Source organism: Pseudonaja textilis, chromosome 18 (genome assembly GCF_049901715.1).
Source record: "Pseudonaja textilis isolate UNSWEBS1 chromosome 18, rPseTex1.2, whole genome shotgun sequence".
Taxonomy (NCBI): Eukaryota; Metazoa; Chordata; class Lepidosauria; order Squamata; family Elapidae; genus Pseudonaja; species Pseudonaja textilis.
The window spans coordinates 2,346,185-2,365,260 of record NC_142007.1 but is presented as its reverse complement, the minus strand read 5'-3'; the positions used below and the strand labels follow the sequence as shown (position 1 = coordinate 2,365,260).

Genomic DNA, 19,076 nt, shown 5'->3' with positions numbered 1-19,076 from the left:
ACCGCCGCAAGAAAGGTCGCAAAATGAGGAAAGACTTGCTTCACAAACATCTCACTCAACCCCAGACCTTTTGGGCTCTGTTGTGGTCGTAGTTCGAGGACTACCTGAATCTCTCACCCAGTGATGACAGCGATGGCTTTTCTGCGTTACTATGGATTTTTCTCCATGCCGATGTCCTCAGGCGACGTTAATTAAACTCGCATGTAATTACTTGAGCATATTTAAGCCATTGTCTTGATAATTATCCTTCTTTCTCTGAAAAGTTAAGCATTCAGGGGCGGGGGTGCCTCATAATTCATCCTCCTCCTCCTTTGTCAGTCATTCCGACAGGGAGATTAAGTGATGAGTAAGTTCAGCTTCAGATCCAGAGGATTCAATCACCTGAAATCACATCTCTCCAACTCAAGTTCTTTGGTTCTCCCTCCTTCATCTTCCAGAGATGCCTGGAATCCCACAAATGTCCGCCGGAATTTTTGTTTAAAATACCCCGTTTCCCCCCCAAAAATAAGATCCAACCAGAAAATAAGTCCTAGCATGATTTTTTTTCCCCCAGGATGCTCATAACATAAACCCTGTCCCTAAAATAAGCCCTAGTTAAGATTGTCAGGCGGACACGTTTAGTAAAATAAGCCAACTGGAAAATAAGCCCTAGCATGATTTTTCAGGATGCTCGTAATATAATCCCTACCCCTAAAAGAAGCCCCAGTTTAAGATCGTCAGCCAGACAGATGTATTTAGTACCATATTTTCCAGAAAATAAAACCCAACCAGAAAATAAGACCTAATGCATCTTTTGGAGCAAAATAATAATAATATAAGACCTGGTCTTATTTTCGGGGAAGATGTTATGGATTTTCCATTGATTACATTCCTTAGTGCTTGATAAACATCGTGTTGTCCAGGCATTTAAATTACTCAACAATACAAATTCCCTTCTTGCTTTCCACCCCCTTTTTTCCCCCAACCATTGGTAAAATCAATTCCATGTTTGGTAACACACTGTGTCTTCTTTGTGTATGATTTTTCAGCGTGAGTCTATCCATTTCTGTACAATCTAATATCTTCTTAACGATCTCTTCATCTTGCAGTCTTCCATCATTTTTTCCAATGTTGGGCAAAAATAATCCTCGCCCCTGTTAAGACACGTAATATTAAATACATGCTTTTTTTCTGGACCATTTTTTTCCTGCGAGCATCCCAATTCAGGTTTTAAATATTTCCCTGTTATCTTTTCTATCCATCTTGGTATTTTTGCCCAAAGTCGTCGTTGTTTTTCTTTAATGCAAATCCACCACATATGATTGAATGTACCCAGTTTTTGACTACCTGTCTGGTGGGATTGACAAGGCCTTGTTCTCTGGGAATTCTTAGACACACCAACATGGGGGTAAGGAGGGTCCCCTTCCCCAAGGTCATCCTGGAATAAAGATACACCTTCTGGTTTTCCTTCTCCTCGCAGGGTTCACCACTTACATGCGCAGCCCTGCCGGGGACATTTTCAACCCCAAACATTACCACGTCAACCAAGACATGACTCGCCCGCTGAGCCACTATTTCATCGCCTCGTCCCATAACACCTACCTCATGGGAGACCAGCTGATGTCCCAGTCCAGAGTGGACATGTACGCTTGGGTTCTGCAATCCGGATGCCGATGTGTGGAAGGTGAGATTGAGGAAGGACCTGCCTTCCAGTTGTCCCATTTAGGAACCCAGCTGTGTGAGGGGAAGGTGCCCGATTCCCGATTGTCACCCGCTCCAGACAGACAAAGCTGTGGTGCGCGCTCTCTCGCTCTCCCTCTCTCTCTTTCTTCCCTCCCCTCTCGCCCTGTCTCTCTCTCTCTCTCTCTCTCTCTCTCTCTCTCTCTCTCTCCCTCTCTCCCGTCTCTCTCTTCCTTTCTCTCTCTCATCTCTTTCCTCCCTGTCTCTCTCTCTCTGTCTCTCTCTTTCCCTCTTTCTCTCCCTCCTCTCTGTCTCTTTACCTCCCTCCCTGTCTCTCTCTCTCATTTCTGTCTGTTTCCTCCTCTCTCTCTCTCGTTTCTGTCTGTTTCCTCACTCTTTCTCTCTCTGTCTTTTCCCTTCCTCCCTTCCTCTCTCTGTGTCTCTCTCTTCCCCCCTCTCTCTTTCTCTTCTCCCCCCTCTATTTCTCTCTCTCTCCTTCCCCCATTCTCTCTCATCCCTGTCTGTTTCCTCCCTGTCTCTCTCTCCTCTCTCTTTCCCTCACTCTCTCTTTCCTTTCTTTCTCTTCCTCCTTCCTCCCTGTCTCTCTCTTTTCTCCCTCCCTCCCTCCCTGTCTCTCTCTCTCTGTGTCTGTCTGCCTCTTCCCTCCCTCCCTCCCTCCCTCTGTGTCTCTCTTTCTCTCCCTCCCTCTCCCTCTCCCCCTCCCCCTTGGGAGGGTCTTTTGAAAGCAGGTAGTTCACCCTTCACTCAGTTTTGACTCTTTTCCCTTCCTTCCCCAGTTTGGCTTCTTTGTGTTAAACAAACAGCTTTGGGGGGGTTTTTTTGTCCCGTTCTTTTCAAACCAGCTTTGCCCCTCCCCCAATGAAGGAGAGAGAGATTCCACCTTGTCTTTTCGGTTGCGCTCCGAACCCTTCAAGCCACCCTCGGTCCATGCCAACCATATTCTCCCAATTAGTCCTCTGGCCTCTGGGAGGCTTTTCCCATTAGCACTTTTGAAAGCTGGAGAGTCTAAAACCGTCCCAAAGAGGTACTTTCCTGCCTGATTTGGGGTTCCAGACAGCAAAATATGTGCCAAAACACACGATGCAGGTCTAAATAATCCCTATTCTTCCCTTTTCCAGTTGACTGCTGGGACGGTCCAGACGGCGAGCCGATTGTCCACCACGGCTACACCCTGACCTCCAAGATCCTTTTCAAAGATGTGGTTGAGACCATCAACAAATACGCCTTCATCAAAAGCGAGTACGTCTTTCCCACCTTGAGGACTAGCTGCTTAAGTCTACCTGGGTGACGTTCATTCCTTTATTTTGCTACTAGCTCGATACCTGTACTTTGCTACGATACTATGTGGTTGGGCCCAAGCTTTTTGGCTGGCTGGGGAATTCTGGGATTTGAAGTCCACCGATCTTAAAAGTGTCCAAGGCTGAGAAACAATTCCCTACCAATTGAAATTGTCTACGGAGATTCTCAGTCATGCGGGTGATGTCCCAAAGGCGCTTTTTTTCAAGAGGCAACTGGGCTTTGTTTAGAGTGGCCTAGAGGTGGAACTCTCTCGCCTCACAACCAGCAGGCTATGAGTTCGATCCTAGGTAGAGGCAGATATTTCTCTCTCTGGGCACACTGAGAATATATCTGCCGAACAAAACTCCGCCCTGGCAATAGGAAAGGCATCTGGCCAGTAAAATGCTCTGCTAGCTCCATTCAGTTGCCCAGACTCCACCCCCGCAAGAGATGATGGGGTTGTTTAAATGAAGATGATGATGATGAACAGGAGTTTCTTTATTTTGAAGATGTTTTGCTTCTCCTCCAAGAAGCTGCTTCAGCTTTCTTCTTCAGCTGAAGAAGCTTCTTGGATGAGAAGCGAAAGGTCTTCAAAGAAAAACAAAACAAAGTGCAGTTGCCTTTTGAAAAAAAGCACCTTTGACCTGGATGATGAGAGGACCTCCATAGACATCTCTTCCGATGTTGTGTTGAACTCTCCCGGTTCCTTCAGAAGGATTCAGTTGTCAAAAAGGTACCGAAGGCTCTCGTAGACCCCGTGCAAATATCGTCCCCGCCACTAGAATTTGGGAGGATAGAATTTTGCGTCTTAATGGTTTCTTGCGTCCGTGGCTTTTCTCACCCCGCGCAGATACCCCATCATTTTGTCCATCGAAAACCACTGCAGCGTTACCCAGCAGAAAAAGATGGCCCAATACCTGGTTGAAATTCTGGGCGACAAACTGGACTTGTCTACGGTCAACAGCGAGGATTCCAACGAGCTGCCTTCCCCGGAGAGCCTGAAGGGGAAAATCTTGGTTAAGGTAATCAAAGACAAAATTAGGCACAGGCCAGTTTTGGTTGGCGTCTCTCTCTGACGGCCAGGATGCGGCCCAGAACCTCCTCTTGACCTTCCCCAAGGAGGGGGTCGCTATATTTAAGCTGCCTAACAGCCAATTAAAATCAAGAGTGTTAAGTCAGTGGATTTTATTTAACCATTGACTGGCTTTAGGCAATACGGGAGATAAAATAAGATCAAATATAAGGTGTAGGCAATAAAAGGGTGGAATAGAATAGAATAGAATAGAATATAGAAAATAAATAGAAATAGAAATAGAAAAAGAGAATGGAAAGGAATAAAAGATAGATTGAACTTAACCAGGTCTGGTGAGGCTTGCTTAGTTTAGGTAAATCCCCTTGACAGCTGAGATTATTAACACGAAGGCTCCGGGGCAAAGGCCATCATAAATAAAGCTTTAAAAAAAGGTAAGTAGGAAGCTTCACTGTCCTTGTTTCCTACTAAGCAAGTTTCATCAAATTGTTTACACGAAACTTGGCAATGTCCTAAGTCTTAAGGTCTCCTGCCTGAGCAAGGGGTTGGACTAGAAGACCTCCAGGGGCCCTTCCAACTCTGTTGTTCTAATGTCTATCGTGCAGGGTTTTTTTAAGTTGTAGTTTCAACAGCCTGTGCAGAACAGGAAGAAGGAACCAATGTTATTCTACAATAATAGAACAACAGAAAAGCTTCCTAATCCATCCAGAAGGTCCACTTCAATACCAAACATTGTTATTGTTTCTGCAATCTGCTGCCTGAGTCTGTCACATAAAATTTGCCTGCACAACACAGTCGGATGGTGCGCGTGCGAGATAAGGAGTGACTGGGTGGGGCTGGGCAGGGAGGGGAGGGGCCAGCCAGGGGCGCGATTTGCCAGTTCTCCAAACTGCACAGAATGGGAACAACCGGTTCCGTAGAACTGGTCCAAACTGGTAGAATCCCAGCCCTGGGCCTGGTGGGAGTAATTTAGAACAAATTTGCAAATTTGCCCCATGCAAAGCATCAGCCCAAAAGTAATTAGATGCAGTTGCCCCTTGCAAGTGAAATGTCATTGGACCTTCGAACCGATTGGAAGATTCAGTGGCCCTTCGTACATTCAATGCTGCCACGTTTTGGGGACTCCGCATCGCTCGGTTTACTAATTGGCAGCCCTCAATCAGACATTTAAATTCACCGCTTCACTGTCGCTGAATCAGACCTGCGCCGGGAGGCTAAAGTAACCAAACGGGGTTGCAATTAACTTTAACTCATTTGCCCTTCGGTTCCTTCCAAACCTATGATAAATAATAATAATAATAATACATTTTTATTTTAGTGAAGCCCTTCTTTTCTTTCCTGCACTTTTCCTCCCTCGGTTCTGTGCTGTACGCTGCGAAGAGTTTAATTCCATTTTCCCCGAAAAAACAGTTTTAGAAAAATCTGTGGCAGCTGCCCAGTTTTCAGTGATTGGATTTTTGGAGTGGCGCAGATCACGGTGAGCTTTTTCAAGAGGCTTTGGCCCTCTTGAAAGCAATCCATTTCCACTCAGCTTAGATCCATGCTTCGGATTCTGCGTTCCTAATCAATCTAAATCCCCTTCTGGGATTTTGTAGCGAGAATGATCGATCGATAAATATCTCTCTCTCTCGTTCGCTCTGTTGGAAGCTCTGTGATTCTTTGTGGCAAGATGGAGGGAGGGTTAGCTGGAAGGAAAACAGCTTGGACAAAGATTTGAAGCCAGATTGGTGCAGACCTCAAGAGCAGATGAAGGGGGATAAAAAACCCCTCTTTTAATTACTTTCTCGAGACATCTCTGTAGTTTTCTTGGCAATCCCATGAAAGCAGTTTTCCGATGCCACCTGGGAATTTTTTCTTATTTTTTTAATCTATATATTAAATTTTTATTGTGTTTTCCACCAATACAGCTCAAATCATATTCACATTTTCAACAATTTCCTTTGATTTTGAATCTTAGTATAGTATATAAAATTACACATTGCAATGTCCTACCTGTCAATGAATCCTTTAGCTTCAACCATAACAATACAAGAGCAAGCAATAGATACAAACTCAAAGTTAACCGCACCAAACTTGATTGCAGGAAATACGACTTCAGCAACAGAGTGGTCAATGTCTAGAATACTCTACCTGACTCTGGTTTCTTCTCCAAACCCCAAAAACTTTAACCTTAGGCTGTCTACTATTGACTTCACCCCTTTCCTAAGAGGCCTGTAGCGGGGCGTGCATAAGCGCACCAACGTGCCTACCGTCCCTGTCCTATTGTTTCTTTTATATATTTTATATATCTTTTTATTTTTCTTATATGTATCCATAACTATCTCTATTATCTTGTAAGCAATTGACAAACCAAATAAATAAATAAAATAAATAAATTTTGGCACAGCAACGAGAATGCCAGTTGGCCTTCGGTGTCTACTTATCTCCCAGTGACATTTTTTTGCATCCTAGGGGAAAAAGCTTCCAGCCAACATCAGTGAAGATGCCGAAGAGGGCGAAGTTTCTGACGAGGACAGCGCCGATGAGATGGATGATGACTGCAAGCTAATGAACGGGGATGTGAGTATTGAAAAGGCGGACTGGCTCGGCACGTAGAGTTGAGTCTCGTTGACCAAACCCAACTGCATCCGTGTTGATCTGGGGAAGGAGAAGAAGGGAGAAACGCTTTTGTCCAAGAGATAGATCGATAGATAGATCGATAGATAGATCGATCGATCGATAGATAGATAGATAGATAGATAGATAGATAGATAGATAGATAGATAGATAGATACATTTAGAAAGCATAAGGACACCCCAAATGTTCTGGTTTCCGTCGAGGAGGTTTGTTTAAAACATCTGTTCTGTGGCACTGAAGAAAGGGAATGATGACTGTTTTGCACACTTAGGACCGCTGCAGAATCTCCATGCTCACATGATCAAAATTTAGATGCTTGGCAACTGACTCATATTTATGACAGCTGCTGTGCCCCGGGGTCACGTCGTCCCCTTTTCCAACCTTCTGACAAGCAAAGTCAACAGGGAAGCCAGATAAATAAAAAGTTTTGACAATAAAGTTTCATTCTATTCTGTTCCATTTTCTATTCTTCTATTCTGTTCTGCATTCTGTTCTATTTTGCATTTAATTACAGGTGTACATTTTAAAGGCACAACTCAAACCTATCTTCTTTCCCCTGCAGACGTGGCCATCCCATCCTCCTTTCCTTCCTGACTGCCTTTTGTCCCAGCGCCGTCAGAAGACAAGCGGTGGTAGGTTGGCCCACGAGACCACCCATCACCACAGTGTCTTGGCCACAACAGAACCCGCTCAGCTGCTTTGCCTGCAGCTCAGAGTCCGAGAGACTTGGTCGAAGCGTAGCCCAAGGTGAAATTAAAACACCCCAGTCTAAATAAAACCCGGTCCAAATACAGAGTACAGCTGCTGAACATGGCCGCTAATAAAAACGCAGGGGTTTTTTTCGCAGCCACGAGAAGTGTAGCCCTCCGCGCTCTTCCTGCTTGATTAAAAATAAATCACCCTTGCATGCCATACAGCCGAAATTTGCTCTTATTAGCGCCGTAGCATGGTTTTGATGTGCTGGGAAATTTGATTTATCCCCCCAGGGGTTTACCCTTGCACTTGTTCTTCAAATTATGTAATCCCGAGAGAAGAAATTACCCTCTTGATCTTGATGGGCCATTATGTTTTCTTTAAGGGAGAACATTTGAGGGCTACGTTTTCCTTGACCCACATAAATGGAAGAAATTGTTAATTCAGCGAGCAGCCCTCTCTTTCTTCTTCTTCTTCTTCTTCTTCTTCTTCTTCTTCTTCTTCTTCTTCTTCTTCTTCTTCTTCTTCTTCTTCTTCTTCTTCTTCTTCTTCTTCTTCTTCTTCTTCTTCTTCTTCTTCTCTCTCTCTCTCTCTCTCTCTCTCTCTTTCTTTCCCTCACTCTCTCTCCTTTCTCTCTTTCTCTTCCTCCCTCCCTGTCTCTCTTTCTTTCCCTCCCTCCCTGTCTCTCTCTTTCTTTCTCTCTCTCATATCTGTCTGTTTCCTCCCTCTCTTTCTCTCCCTGTCTCTCTCTTTCTCTTTCATCTCTGTTTCCTCCGTCTCTCTCTCTCTCTCTCTGTGTCTTTCTCTTTCCCTCACTCTCTCTCCTCTCTGTCTTTTTCCCTTCCTCCCTTCCTCTCTCTGTGTGTCTCTCTTTCTCTCCCTCCCTCTCCCTGTCTCTTTCCTCCCTGTCTGTCTGTCTCTCTCTCTCTCTCTCTGGTTTTTGTTTCCAGGCGCTTGTGCCCTTTTGAAGTGGAAAGCCACGTGAAAGTCAACTGTTGCCAGCAGTATTTATCCTTCTAAATCAACGCTTAATCACTAATTAATTTTTTTATACAACAGGAGTTTTAAACTTATTACCAAACGACGGTTGGCAAGAAATGAGGGGCTACATTAGGCCTCAGAACGTTCCGTCAGAAGCATTAGGGACCGTAATTTCTTCTTGTCGCTCTGCTTTAAAAAAACAAAAAAATTACAATACCCATTTGAACTATTTTGCCCTAATTCTATTTGGAGGCTTTGCTAAGTGGAAATCCGGGCTCAGGCATTCATGATTGAAGAGACCGATCAGATCAGATTTTTGGCCGCTTCTCGAGAGTTTTGAACCCATTTGAGGCACAGAGCCTACCTTGTATTATTATGGAGGAGATCCAGTCAACTGAATTAATTTTCACCCGGAAGATACGGGAGTAACAGCTTCCCTAGGTTTCCTTCCTACTGTATTTGTCTTATTTTCTGAGCAGCACTTGTCTTGTTTCAGCACCTTGGACAGCTCCCGCCTCCCTTCCAAAGCTGGAACAGCCCCCCAAAATCTCATCTCAGTGGCTTCCCTCTGTCCCCCCCACCCCCCGCCACCCCAAAATTGGAGCTTATCTATTGGGGACGCACTGCTTGTTTCTACCTGTCAGCCACAGGTGTCGCAAAACATTAAAAAAAGATCTAATTGAAACCTTGGCAGTTTTCCCACTGCGAGTATTTTGTATATCTCCAGTTGAGTTTTGACCGTGGGAGAGAAATTTCCTTTCCCCCCTTTGGTCCAATATCCTAAAGGCTAAAAAATGTGCCTCCTAATTCCCATTCTTCATTTTTCTACACGTTTCATTTTCATTGAGTTTCTATAATTCTCCTTTATTAAATCCTCCCCCTTCCAAAAATACTTTTGCAATCCCCAAACAAGAATAATTCCGAATTACCCCCATAATTGCAGAGGCAAAACTAATTGTGCTACCCTCTTACCCATTGAGTCTTTGTACAGTTCTGAAGACCTTATGCAAACCTTCGTCTGATTTGACATTTTCCTTGTGCCTAATGTGGAAAGAATTGAACAGGGGAAAAAAACAACACCTGGGAACAGCTAATCAAATATAGGCTTGTTACTCAACACGGTGATTGTGATTGATTTTTGAGCTGCTTGGTTAAACCAAAGTCATGTTTGAAGTGCATCTAGGTCATAATAATACCTGTGTAATATAAACATGAGACCACCTAATAGTCCATCGAGAGAAAATGTGATTAATTTCACTTTTGGCTTCATGGACTTCTTGCTTTCCTTCTTTGAGTTCATTCAGTGGGCCCCAAACATTCCGCTGCTAAGCAAAACAGTTGTTATGTGAGGTCTGCCACCTTTTACGACCTTTCCCACTCCGTTGTTAAGTGAATCGCTGCAATTGTTAAGTCAGAAACCCGGTTGTTAAGTGAATCAGGCTTTCCCGTTGGTCAGAAGGTCATGGTCGTGCTCCTGTTGGACTCTGATTCCGAGGGGGGTGGTCGAGCAGCTGACAGAGAGTGGGAGTGTGGCTCCGGTGGGTGGGGAGGAAACTGGGGAAGGGCACAGTCTGGCTGGGCATTCAGAGGAAGGCCCACCCCCTCTTCGTCCTAGGCGAGTTACGGGGGAGAAAAGGGCCCTGATTCCCTTTATTAGCTGCAGCTGGGAAAACGGGATAAAGAGGTTGTTTGTGCACAGCACGTTGCTGGAAGCAAAGCATGAATTATCTTTGTTTGTCATGTCTTATCTGGGTTCTGGCGTCCTCCCCACCGTGTGTGTTTCGTTATTTTTTGTAGTCTGCAATTCCTTCTCCTGCTCCGTCTCGTTAATTGCTGCAGCTTGTGGTTTGTGTTGGTTTTTATTTATAATTTGTATGTACTTTGGGTTCGGACTGAATTCTTTCCCTTTAAAAACTGTTCTTGGGAGAGTTTTTTTTTTCTCCAGCCGATGATAACTGGACTTTGGGAGCCAAGTTGGAGGAATTAAAGGGACTTTACCTACTTTTGTGACTTTGTTGCTTTTGTGCCATGCCCCTTAGGGTCATCACAGTCACAAAAAGGGATCACATGACCCCCAGACCCTCATAAACACAAGTCGGCTGCCAAGCGTCTGAATTTTGATCCCGTGACCATGGGGATGCCACAATGGTCATCAGTGTGAAAAATGGTCTTAAATCCCCCTTTTTTTCAGCGACATCGCAACTTCAAGCAGTCACTAAGTGAATTGTTATAAGCCAAGGACCGTTGCATACCAACTGGGAAAGAAACAAGGAGAAACTACATTTTATATATATATAAATATATATTTAAACTGCTTGTAACGTCTACATTTTTGGGGGCTTCCAGGCTTCTTCTAATCGGAAACGGGTGGAAAACCTCGCCAAGAAGAAACTGGACTCTCTGATCAAGGAATCTAAAATCCGGGACTGCGAAGACCAAAATAATTTTGCCGTCACCACCTTGTCGTCCTCTGGGAAATTGGGGAACAAGCCTGATCTTAAGAAGGTGATTTTGGGGGGTTAAGCGGGGGCAGAGGGAGCCAATCCGAAAAGCTTAATGATAAAGCACGAATAAATCCATACGATAAAAGTTTTTGCAAAAAAAAATAATAACGTTTGGTAAAATCTATGTATATATCAAAGCAATATACCACTCAGGCATCATCACAAAATCTCCAGAACCGTAAAGCCTACAAACTTGGAAATTTGGCCTATATGTTCCTCTTGGCTTCTAGGGGATCCCTAAGAAAGGATTTTTCCAAATGACCCTCAGAGCATTTAGAGTATTTCCTATATTATTATTATTAACACGCTCTGATGCTAAGGCGTTCCACTCCCCCTCCTCACCTGAAAAAAAGAAATCTCTTCCAAAGGCAAAACACAAGCAGAGGAGTTTCAGTTTCACAGCAGCACCAAGCAGCTTTAGGACAGAACACTTGAGCTAAGCCATGCCCAGGTTCCTTGCTGTCTCCTTCTTGCTCACACAGCAAATACTCTTTCAGTTTCCAAACAGCCCTCAACTCTCTGACAGGAATTTTCCCCCTTGTTTTCCTCTCCCAAAACTGAGCCCGACCACATAGTTTTGCAGCGAAGCACGGGGATCGGGCTAGTATACATATAATACAAGTAGACCTCAATTTACAAGCCCACAGAGTTTCTGTTGTTAAGTGAGACGTTGGTTAAGTGTGTTTTACCCCATTTAATGACTTTCCTTCCCTAGTGTTAAGTGAAGCTGTCAGGATTCCGGCAGTTGCCCCATTTAAATCATGAGTCTGGAGCCAAACTTCCAAAAGGATTTATTGGGAGTTGCCATGTCCGGCACTGCCTGGGTGCAGCCGATCTGAGAGACGTCATTCATTGTCACCCTTGACCCTGGTTTCCCCTGGATGTATCATAAATCATATTCTCCAACGGGACACATCCATAGCCCAGAGTCATTAATCATACTCTCCAGTTAGAATTTTGCGTGGCAGAAACTTCAGTCACCTAGTTACTATCTTTGAAAACATTTATGGAATGCACTTTCGATTTCCCAGCTGCCGCACTGCTCTTTCAACCCCCTTTCCCACCCACCCCTTTCCCTTTCTGTTTGCAACTCTTAAAAAAGACCAGAGAAATATTTTATGAGTTGACAGAATCACTTTAATTTGATCAGCACTTTCCACCGGGGACCCTGGGACGGGCGGACTTTTCTTTCTTCCAACGAATCCTGGCCAAATTGGCCTTTTTGATCGCTATATTTCTTGACACGCATAAGACATACGCACCTCTTTTCATCGTTTCTCATACACCTCCTTGAAGCACCGAGGCTCCACATGTAACCGGGGTCAACCCTGACTGATCACCCACCCGGTGGCTCTTCCTTCCTCGGTGAGGAGAAGTTGAGCGTTGAACAGTTAATGAGTTTTTGTGTGTGTCTGTGTGGTTTTTTTTCCCCCCTGTAATCATGATAAATATTTACTGCCCACTTAGGTTTCTCATTCGTCTCTCGCGCGCGCATGGCATCCAACACAGCGGGGACCACCAGGCGTGGAGGAACCTTCCCTCCTAAGCCATTAATATCACTTTCCAACCGGTTGCCCAGGGGACAGATGGCAGCCCCTGGCCAGCTGAGCAAAGGCAGGAGGATAGCCGAGCCGGAAAGGACCTTAGAGGTCTTCTAGTCCAGCCCTCTCCTCAAGCAAGACACCCTATATGAAAAAAATAGTAGCGCATCTAAATAGAAAATTTGGGAGACAAATGACCCTCCAATCTCTTATTGAAAGCCTCCATCATGATGGATCAGCCACCGCTTCCGTTCCACTGAGGACCGTTCTCCTCGTCCTCCTTTTCATTCTATCTTTCCCTGTCATGAGGTTTCGATTTGGTCGATGGGTTTATTAATGATTTCTGCCTTTCATAGCTGAGCGCACACCCTTAAACAAAGGAAGCAGGGGAGTGGAATTTGTCAGGGGCCAACAGCGAGGTGGGGAAGAACGCCAGAAACGCACAGGTGGTTTACACTCCCGTTTTGGAATCTTGTTTGCCCTTTAGAAAAAAAAGTTTTTCATAACTCCAAGGTTTGACGAAGAAGGCTCCCCTCCGCTTTCTCCAACTCCTTGTATATTAATTTCAAAATAATTGCTGGATTTCTTACACCCTCAGAAAGACGAAAGCTTGACAGCTATGATTACCAGCGGTGCCTTTTCCCTTTTTTTTCCCGCCCTCTCTCTCTCTCTCCTAAGGGCCCTTTTAATCAGGAACCGGGACCGCTAGAAAAACAGCCCTACTTAAAATGCTTTGCAAAGGGTTTACTGACACATTGGACGAAGGGTTGGAGAAGATGACAGACCTAAAAAAAAATATGGATGAGAACCCAGGAATCGGACAACACAATCCCGCCCCCCCCTCCTGCCCGCCTTAAATGTGCTACACGTGAGCACAAAATTCATCGATCACTGTAGCTCTTAAGAGAGGGAGGGAGGGAGAGAGAGAGAGCCACAAAAATCCAGCTGCCAAAAATGTGTGTATTGTGAGAGAGGGAGAGAGAGGGAGGAAGAGAGAGAGAGAGAGAGAGAGAAAATCCAGTTAACAAAAATGTGTGTATTGTGAAAGAGAGGGGGAGGTAGAGGGAGGAAGAGAGAGAGAGAGAGAGAGAGAGCCATAAAATATCCAGCTGCCAAAGTTTTGGGGGGAAACTGACTGACCTTGTGACTGTTTTAAAAATTAGTCCTTAGTTGAGGAAAGCAAAGGGATTAAAAGGGGACGAGAGGAAAATCAAGTTTCTTGAGTTGCACTCCTTTCCATTCCTCTTCCTCTTCTATTCTAAGAAGGTGTGAGGCATTTTTCTTCCCAGTCTCTCCTTTGCAAGTTTGGCCTTACCCCCAAAAAACTCCTAAAACCTTTGGATGTTTGAGCCTTGCCGTTGTCCTTTTTGTCCCCGTAGAACAAGCACGAGGAGAACCCGGAATGCGGTGAAGACCCGATCCTGAGCAAACGCCACAACCGATCCCTGATGGGAAGCCTGACCAAACGCAAGGTTACTCATTTGTTTCTCGGAAGGAGGGTCTGGAATAATTTTTGGGATAGCCAGGGGCGATCGGACACACAAGGGATTCGTCTCCGGCGCATAAGCTCACAGTGTTCATCTCAACAACAGCAAATCATAGGTCTTAATCATAGTTACCGTCATTAATCATAAGTTAGAAACAACAATTGATGAATTTTCTCCCATGCCATCCCTCTGCTAAACCACTAAGTCCCATAGCACTGTCCAACTATCTATTAAGGCTGCATTCCTATACCTGTATCCTGATCTTTTTATGACTACAGCTTCGTTTCCTGTATCTTATGATTTATATTGTTTTATTTAGTACCCTAGAATGATTTGTGTTGTTGCTTAGTAGTATTCTGTGACCATCACTAAGTGTTGTAGCTCATGATTTACGATGAATGTATTTTTTTCTCTTGTGTGTGTCCAGTCACACTTGGCCAATAAACAATTCTCTATTCTATTCTGCGCTCTATTTTATTCTGCATTTTATTCCATTCTATTCTATTCTGCATTCTATTCTATTCTGCATTTTATTCTATTCTGCATTCTATTCTATTCTGCATTCTATTCTGCATTCTATTCTGCATTCTATTCTACATTTGATTCTATTTTCTATTCTATTCTGCATTCTATTTGCATTCTATTCTGCATTTTATTCTATTCCATTCCATTCCATTCCATTCCATTCCATTCCATTCCATTCTATTCTATTCTATTCTATTCTATTCTATTCTTATTTTACTCATAAGAAACCAATAGGGCAAGAGAACAGGGAAGATGAGAAATGAGACAATGCTATGGGAATGAGGGAAATCTTTATATCTGATTGTTTTGGCATGCAATGCCCCATAGCGGTGTCCTGGGGGAAGAAGTTGAAATAGCTTATGTCCAGGATGTGAGGGCTCTGAAGATATTTTCTCAGCCCTTTTACTGGCTCAAGCAGTACACAAGTCCTCAGTGGAAGGCAGGCTGCTTGCAATTATTTTTTTCCCCACAGTCCTAACTGTCTGTTGAAGTCTGTGCCTGCCTTGTTTGGATGCTGCGCCAAACCAGACAGTGATCGAGGCACAAACGACAGGCTCGTGGTTTTTGGTTTAATTTACTTTTATTCTGGGGTGTTGTTTTTTTCCCCTAGTGGGGATTAATTTTGACCCTGCAAACGGTCAGTTGTTAATTTCGGTTTCATCCCACCCCTTAGCTAGGATAATGTTTCAAAACCGCAAGCTGGAGAAAATTAGGACAGAACAAAGCAGTTCGCCAGGAAACCCATAAACGCACAACTTTAGAGGCTCGCACAGCGTCTCTGATTTGATTCCGTGCTGAAGTCCTTGCGGGTGTGAGTTCTAACAACCAGGGCTACAAAGCAAGATCAGAACAAATCCCCCTTTTCTTTTTTTTTTTTTTGCAAAACCGAAGGCAGATGGAGAAGAGCCAAGCTGCTCCAAAGAGGAGTCATTACGTATACACGTCAAGTCCAAACCATATTGCTTTATGTCTATATACTAGCTTGATACCCAATTATCTCACCTTCATGGTAACAGGTAAACTGAGGTGTGTTTTCTTCCCTGCTTTTCTTTTCTTTTTCTTTTTTTTTTTTAACCCAACCCAGAAAAAATCCAGCAAACTCAAAAGGACGCCGAGTTTGGAAGACAGGGAAGACGACTTCGAATGCCAAGGAAACTTAAGTAGAACTTCGGTTCATTATAGCAAGTAAGTCTCCATGGTTTCAGAAAAAATAAATAAATAAATAAATAAATACTGACTTGCATCATTATATACAAGTCATTCTCAACACACAACTGCAATCGAGCCCCCAAATCACTGATGCTCAGCAAGGCAGTCGCTAAGTGAATTTTGTCCCATTTTTACAAATCTTTTTTTTGCCACGGTTGTTAAAGAAGGTCACTGCATTTGTTAAGTTAGTTGCACGGTCGTTAAGTGGATCTGGCTCCCCCCCTTAAATTTAGTCGCAAAAGGGGATCACATACCCTCCCTGGGACACTGCAAGCATCATAAGTACAAGTCAGTTGCCAAGCCTCTGAATTTTGATCACTTGACCGCAGGGAGGCTGCAGCAGTTGTAAGTGTGAAAAACGGTCCTAGGTCCCCCCCTTTTTTATCCAGTGATGTCGTAACTTCAAAACGCCCACTAAGTGAACTGTCGTAAGTTGAGGACTGCCTATATCTAATGGATTCAATTTAGCTGATGTTTAGACCTTAGTATTCAAAGTATTGTCACTTTGGTTGTTTCCTGTTTCCAAAACTGTAAAATCTTGAACTTAAACTGTGTATAACTTTAATATAAAACCCCTGGCATGGATTCTTGGTTTGGTAAGGTAGAAATTTCATCTCGACCAAATTCCAAACTCTTTGTCGGTTTCTTACTGTCTCCCCGCCACCCTGTCCGATGGATAAATCCATTTGGATCCGTTTCAACAATTTGTTACTGTTCCGACCCAGCTCCCCAAACAGGACAAACCCTCGGTAATTAAATGAATGATTCCTTTATTAAAAGCGCCAACAGCCCCGGCAAAAAAATCTCCCTCACACCACGCTCCCCAGAGCTAGGGTAGGGCTTCACTAGCAGCAGTGGCTCTTCCGTCTCAAGGACCGGCCCATAGATTTCCACTGCTCTCCTCTCCTCTGCCTTCTGTGCATCTGTGTGTCAGGCACTAGACCCGGCTGTTCTTCCTTTTCCTCACCAGTCACCTCCAGACCTGGGGGCTGTTGATTCTCCATCGGAAGGTGGCTGACGGACAGCCCAGGCTCCGTCTCTATCTCTCTCTTGCCATTCCCTCTTCCCCCTCGGAGCTCTCAGGTTGCCTTGAGGCTGAGCCTGGCTCCCACGCCGCCGACTCCTCTGATTTGGCCACTGAAGGGGCCGACAGGCCACAACAGTTACCTCGTCGTTGTTTTTTGTCCTGCCAGAACAAATCGGCAAAAGAAAACGATGAAACTCTCCCGGGCTCTCTCCGATCTGGTGAAATACACACGATCCGTCGGAATCCACGACGTGGAATCGGAAAGTAAGTTTTCCCCGCCGTCTTTAAAAGAATGAGCGTTCCGTCAGTCTTCCTCTCGAAGCTGGCTTGTGTGTTTCTCACCCAGTGAAATGGCTTAAGTCAAAGCTGTTTGGGCTGGCCAATCAGGGAGGGCCGTTGCAGAGAAGGCGGGGATGGTGGTCAAGCTCTTCTCCAAAGCCCCTGAAGGCAGGACAAGAAGCAACGGATGGAAACTGATAAAAGGAGAGAAGCAACCTAGAATGAAGGAGAGATTTGCTGCAGTCAGAACAGTTAATCAGTTGTCTCCAGAGGCTGTGATTGCCCCAATGCATGTCGGTTTTCAAGAAAAGATTGGACAACCTATTCATCCAGAATGGTCTACGGCCATGAGGGTGAACCTACGGCACATGTGCCACAGGCGAACTTACCCCATTCCACATGCGTGTGCTTCACAGCGGATTTTTTGGCCAGTTTTTGGCCTTTTTCGGCCTCCCAGAGGCTTGAGGAAAGCTTCTGCAGGCTTCTGCAGGCCGAAAACTAGGCCCGTTTTGTCACTTCCTGTTTTTCTGAAAATACCAGAAGTGACGAAACGGGGCTAGTTTTTGGCCTGCAGAAGCCTGCAGAAGCCTCTGGGAAGCCGAAAAAGACCTCAATGTCCGAAAATCAGCTGTGAGGTGCAGTGCGGGGGTGGCAGGGGTGGGTTAGTGGGTGGGTGGGGATTGCGTGTGCATGCGTAGGGGGCATGGGGCGCGCACATTGCCTTCCGGGTGGTGCTGCTGACACGCGAGCGCGAGCATGCAAGCGCGCGCACAGTTTTTGGCACAGGACCCCCAAAAGGTTAGCCACCGCTGGTCTAGGGTCCCCGCGTGAGAAGTGGGTTGGACTAGAAGACCTCTGAGGTCCCTTCCAACCATATGATAATCTACGTTCTACGAGACGCTCTTGCTACATAACTAGGTATGGAGGAGCCCATCGGAACTTAGAGCAGTCATTGAGCAACTGGTCGTAAGTTGAGGACTATAAAGGAAGATACGTTGGGGAAAAGGTGGCCGAATGAGGGAGGCATTGACTTCCAAGGGGGGACAAATCCAGCCTTCTTTGGTCCCAGTTTCTTCCAGTTGGCAAGTCTCCTCCTTCAGCGAAACGAAAGCTCACCAAATCCTCCAGCAAAAACCGGCCCAGTATCTCCGCTTCAACCAGCACCAGCTCTCCCGGATCTACCCTTCTTCCTACCGGGTGGATTCCAGCAATTACAACCCTCAGCCCTTCTGGAACGCCGGCTGCCAGTTGGGTAAGGAACCCAGATGTTCGTAGCCCCAAGCCAGTGGCTCCCTTCACGCTTCCGTGCCTCCATTCTTTGGAGGGAGGGAGAAGGACATGGCGGATAGAGAAGCGAAGCGAAAGGAGACATTCGTGTCGGGGCCAGTTGCCCTGGAGGGAAACTGTAAAGCAGGTTTTTTCTCTCGGTCTCTCTCTCTCTCTCTCTCCCTGTGTCTCTGTCTCTGTGTCTCTCTGTCTCTCTCTGTCTCTCTCTCTCTCTCTGTCTCTCTGTGTCTCTGTCTCTGTGTGTGTGTGCCTCTCTCTGTCTCTCTCTCTCTGTCTCTCTGTGTCTCTGTCTCTCCCTGTGTCTCTCTCTATCTGTGTCTCTCTGTGTCTCTCTCTCTCTCTCTCTCTCTCTCTCTCTCTCTCTCTCTCTCTCTCTCTCTCTCTCTGTGTGTGTCTCTGTCTCTCTCTGTCTCTCTCTGTCTGTCTCTCTCTGTCTCTGTCTCTCTCTCTCTCCCCCTGTGTCTCTCTCTCTCTGTCTCTCTCTCTCTCTCTCTGTCTCTCTCTCTGTCTCCCTCTCAGTGGTTAGAATGCCGTATTGCAGGCTGACTCCGCTCGGCTCCCTATATTTCCCATTTTTCCGTCCGTTTTAGTGGCCCTGAACTACCAATCCGAAGGGAGAATGCTGCAGCTCAACCGCGCCAAGTTCAGCGCCAACGGCAACTGCGGCTACATCCTCAAACCCAAGTGCATGTGTCAAGGTAAGACGTCCGTCTCGCGGTCTTCTTCCCTGGAGACTCTATTCCAGGGTTTCCTCTACTGTTGGGAATTCTGGGAGTTGAAGTCCAGACACCTTAAAGTTGCCACGTTGAGGAACATGGTTCTGTTCCGTGGACTTTCCAACTCGTCTCCTCAACTTCCTTGGGCCAGGCCTTGTTGCACTTCACAGGGAGCATCTCTTCGTTCTCCCAGCATCCTCTTGTAGTGTGCAAATGTTCCCA

At 45.4% G+C, this 19,076-nt stretch overlaps 1 protein-coding gene across 1 annotated transcript in view; it reads left to right on the top strand.

Annotated features, from left to right (window-relative positions):
• Positions 1–19,076, top strand: part of PLCH2 (phospholipase C eta 2) — a 77,051-nt gene that overhangs the window by 34,189 nt on the left and 23,786 nt on the right. Inside the window, 10 exon segments of the mRNA XM_087914999.1 lie at positions 1,460–1,663; positions 2,799–2,919; positions 3,809–3,980; positions 6,440–6,547; positions 10,626–10,784; positions 13,704–13,796; positions 15,421–15,521; positions 16,739–16,836; positions 17,921–18,103; positions 18,729–18,836. Coding sequence (XP_087771125.1) covers positions 1,460–1,663; positions 2,799–2,919; positions 3,809–3,980; positions 6,440–6,547; positions 10,626–10,784; positions 13,704–13,796; positions 15,421–15,521; positions 16,739–16,836; positions 17,921–18,103; positions 18,729–18,836 — 1,347 coding nt within the window.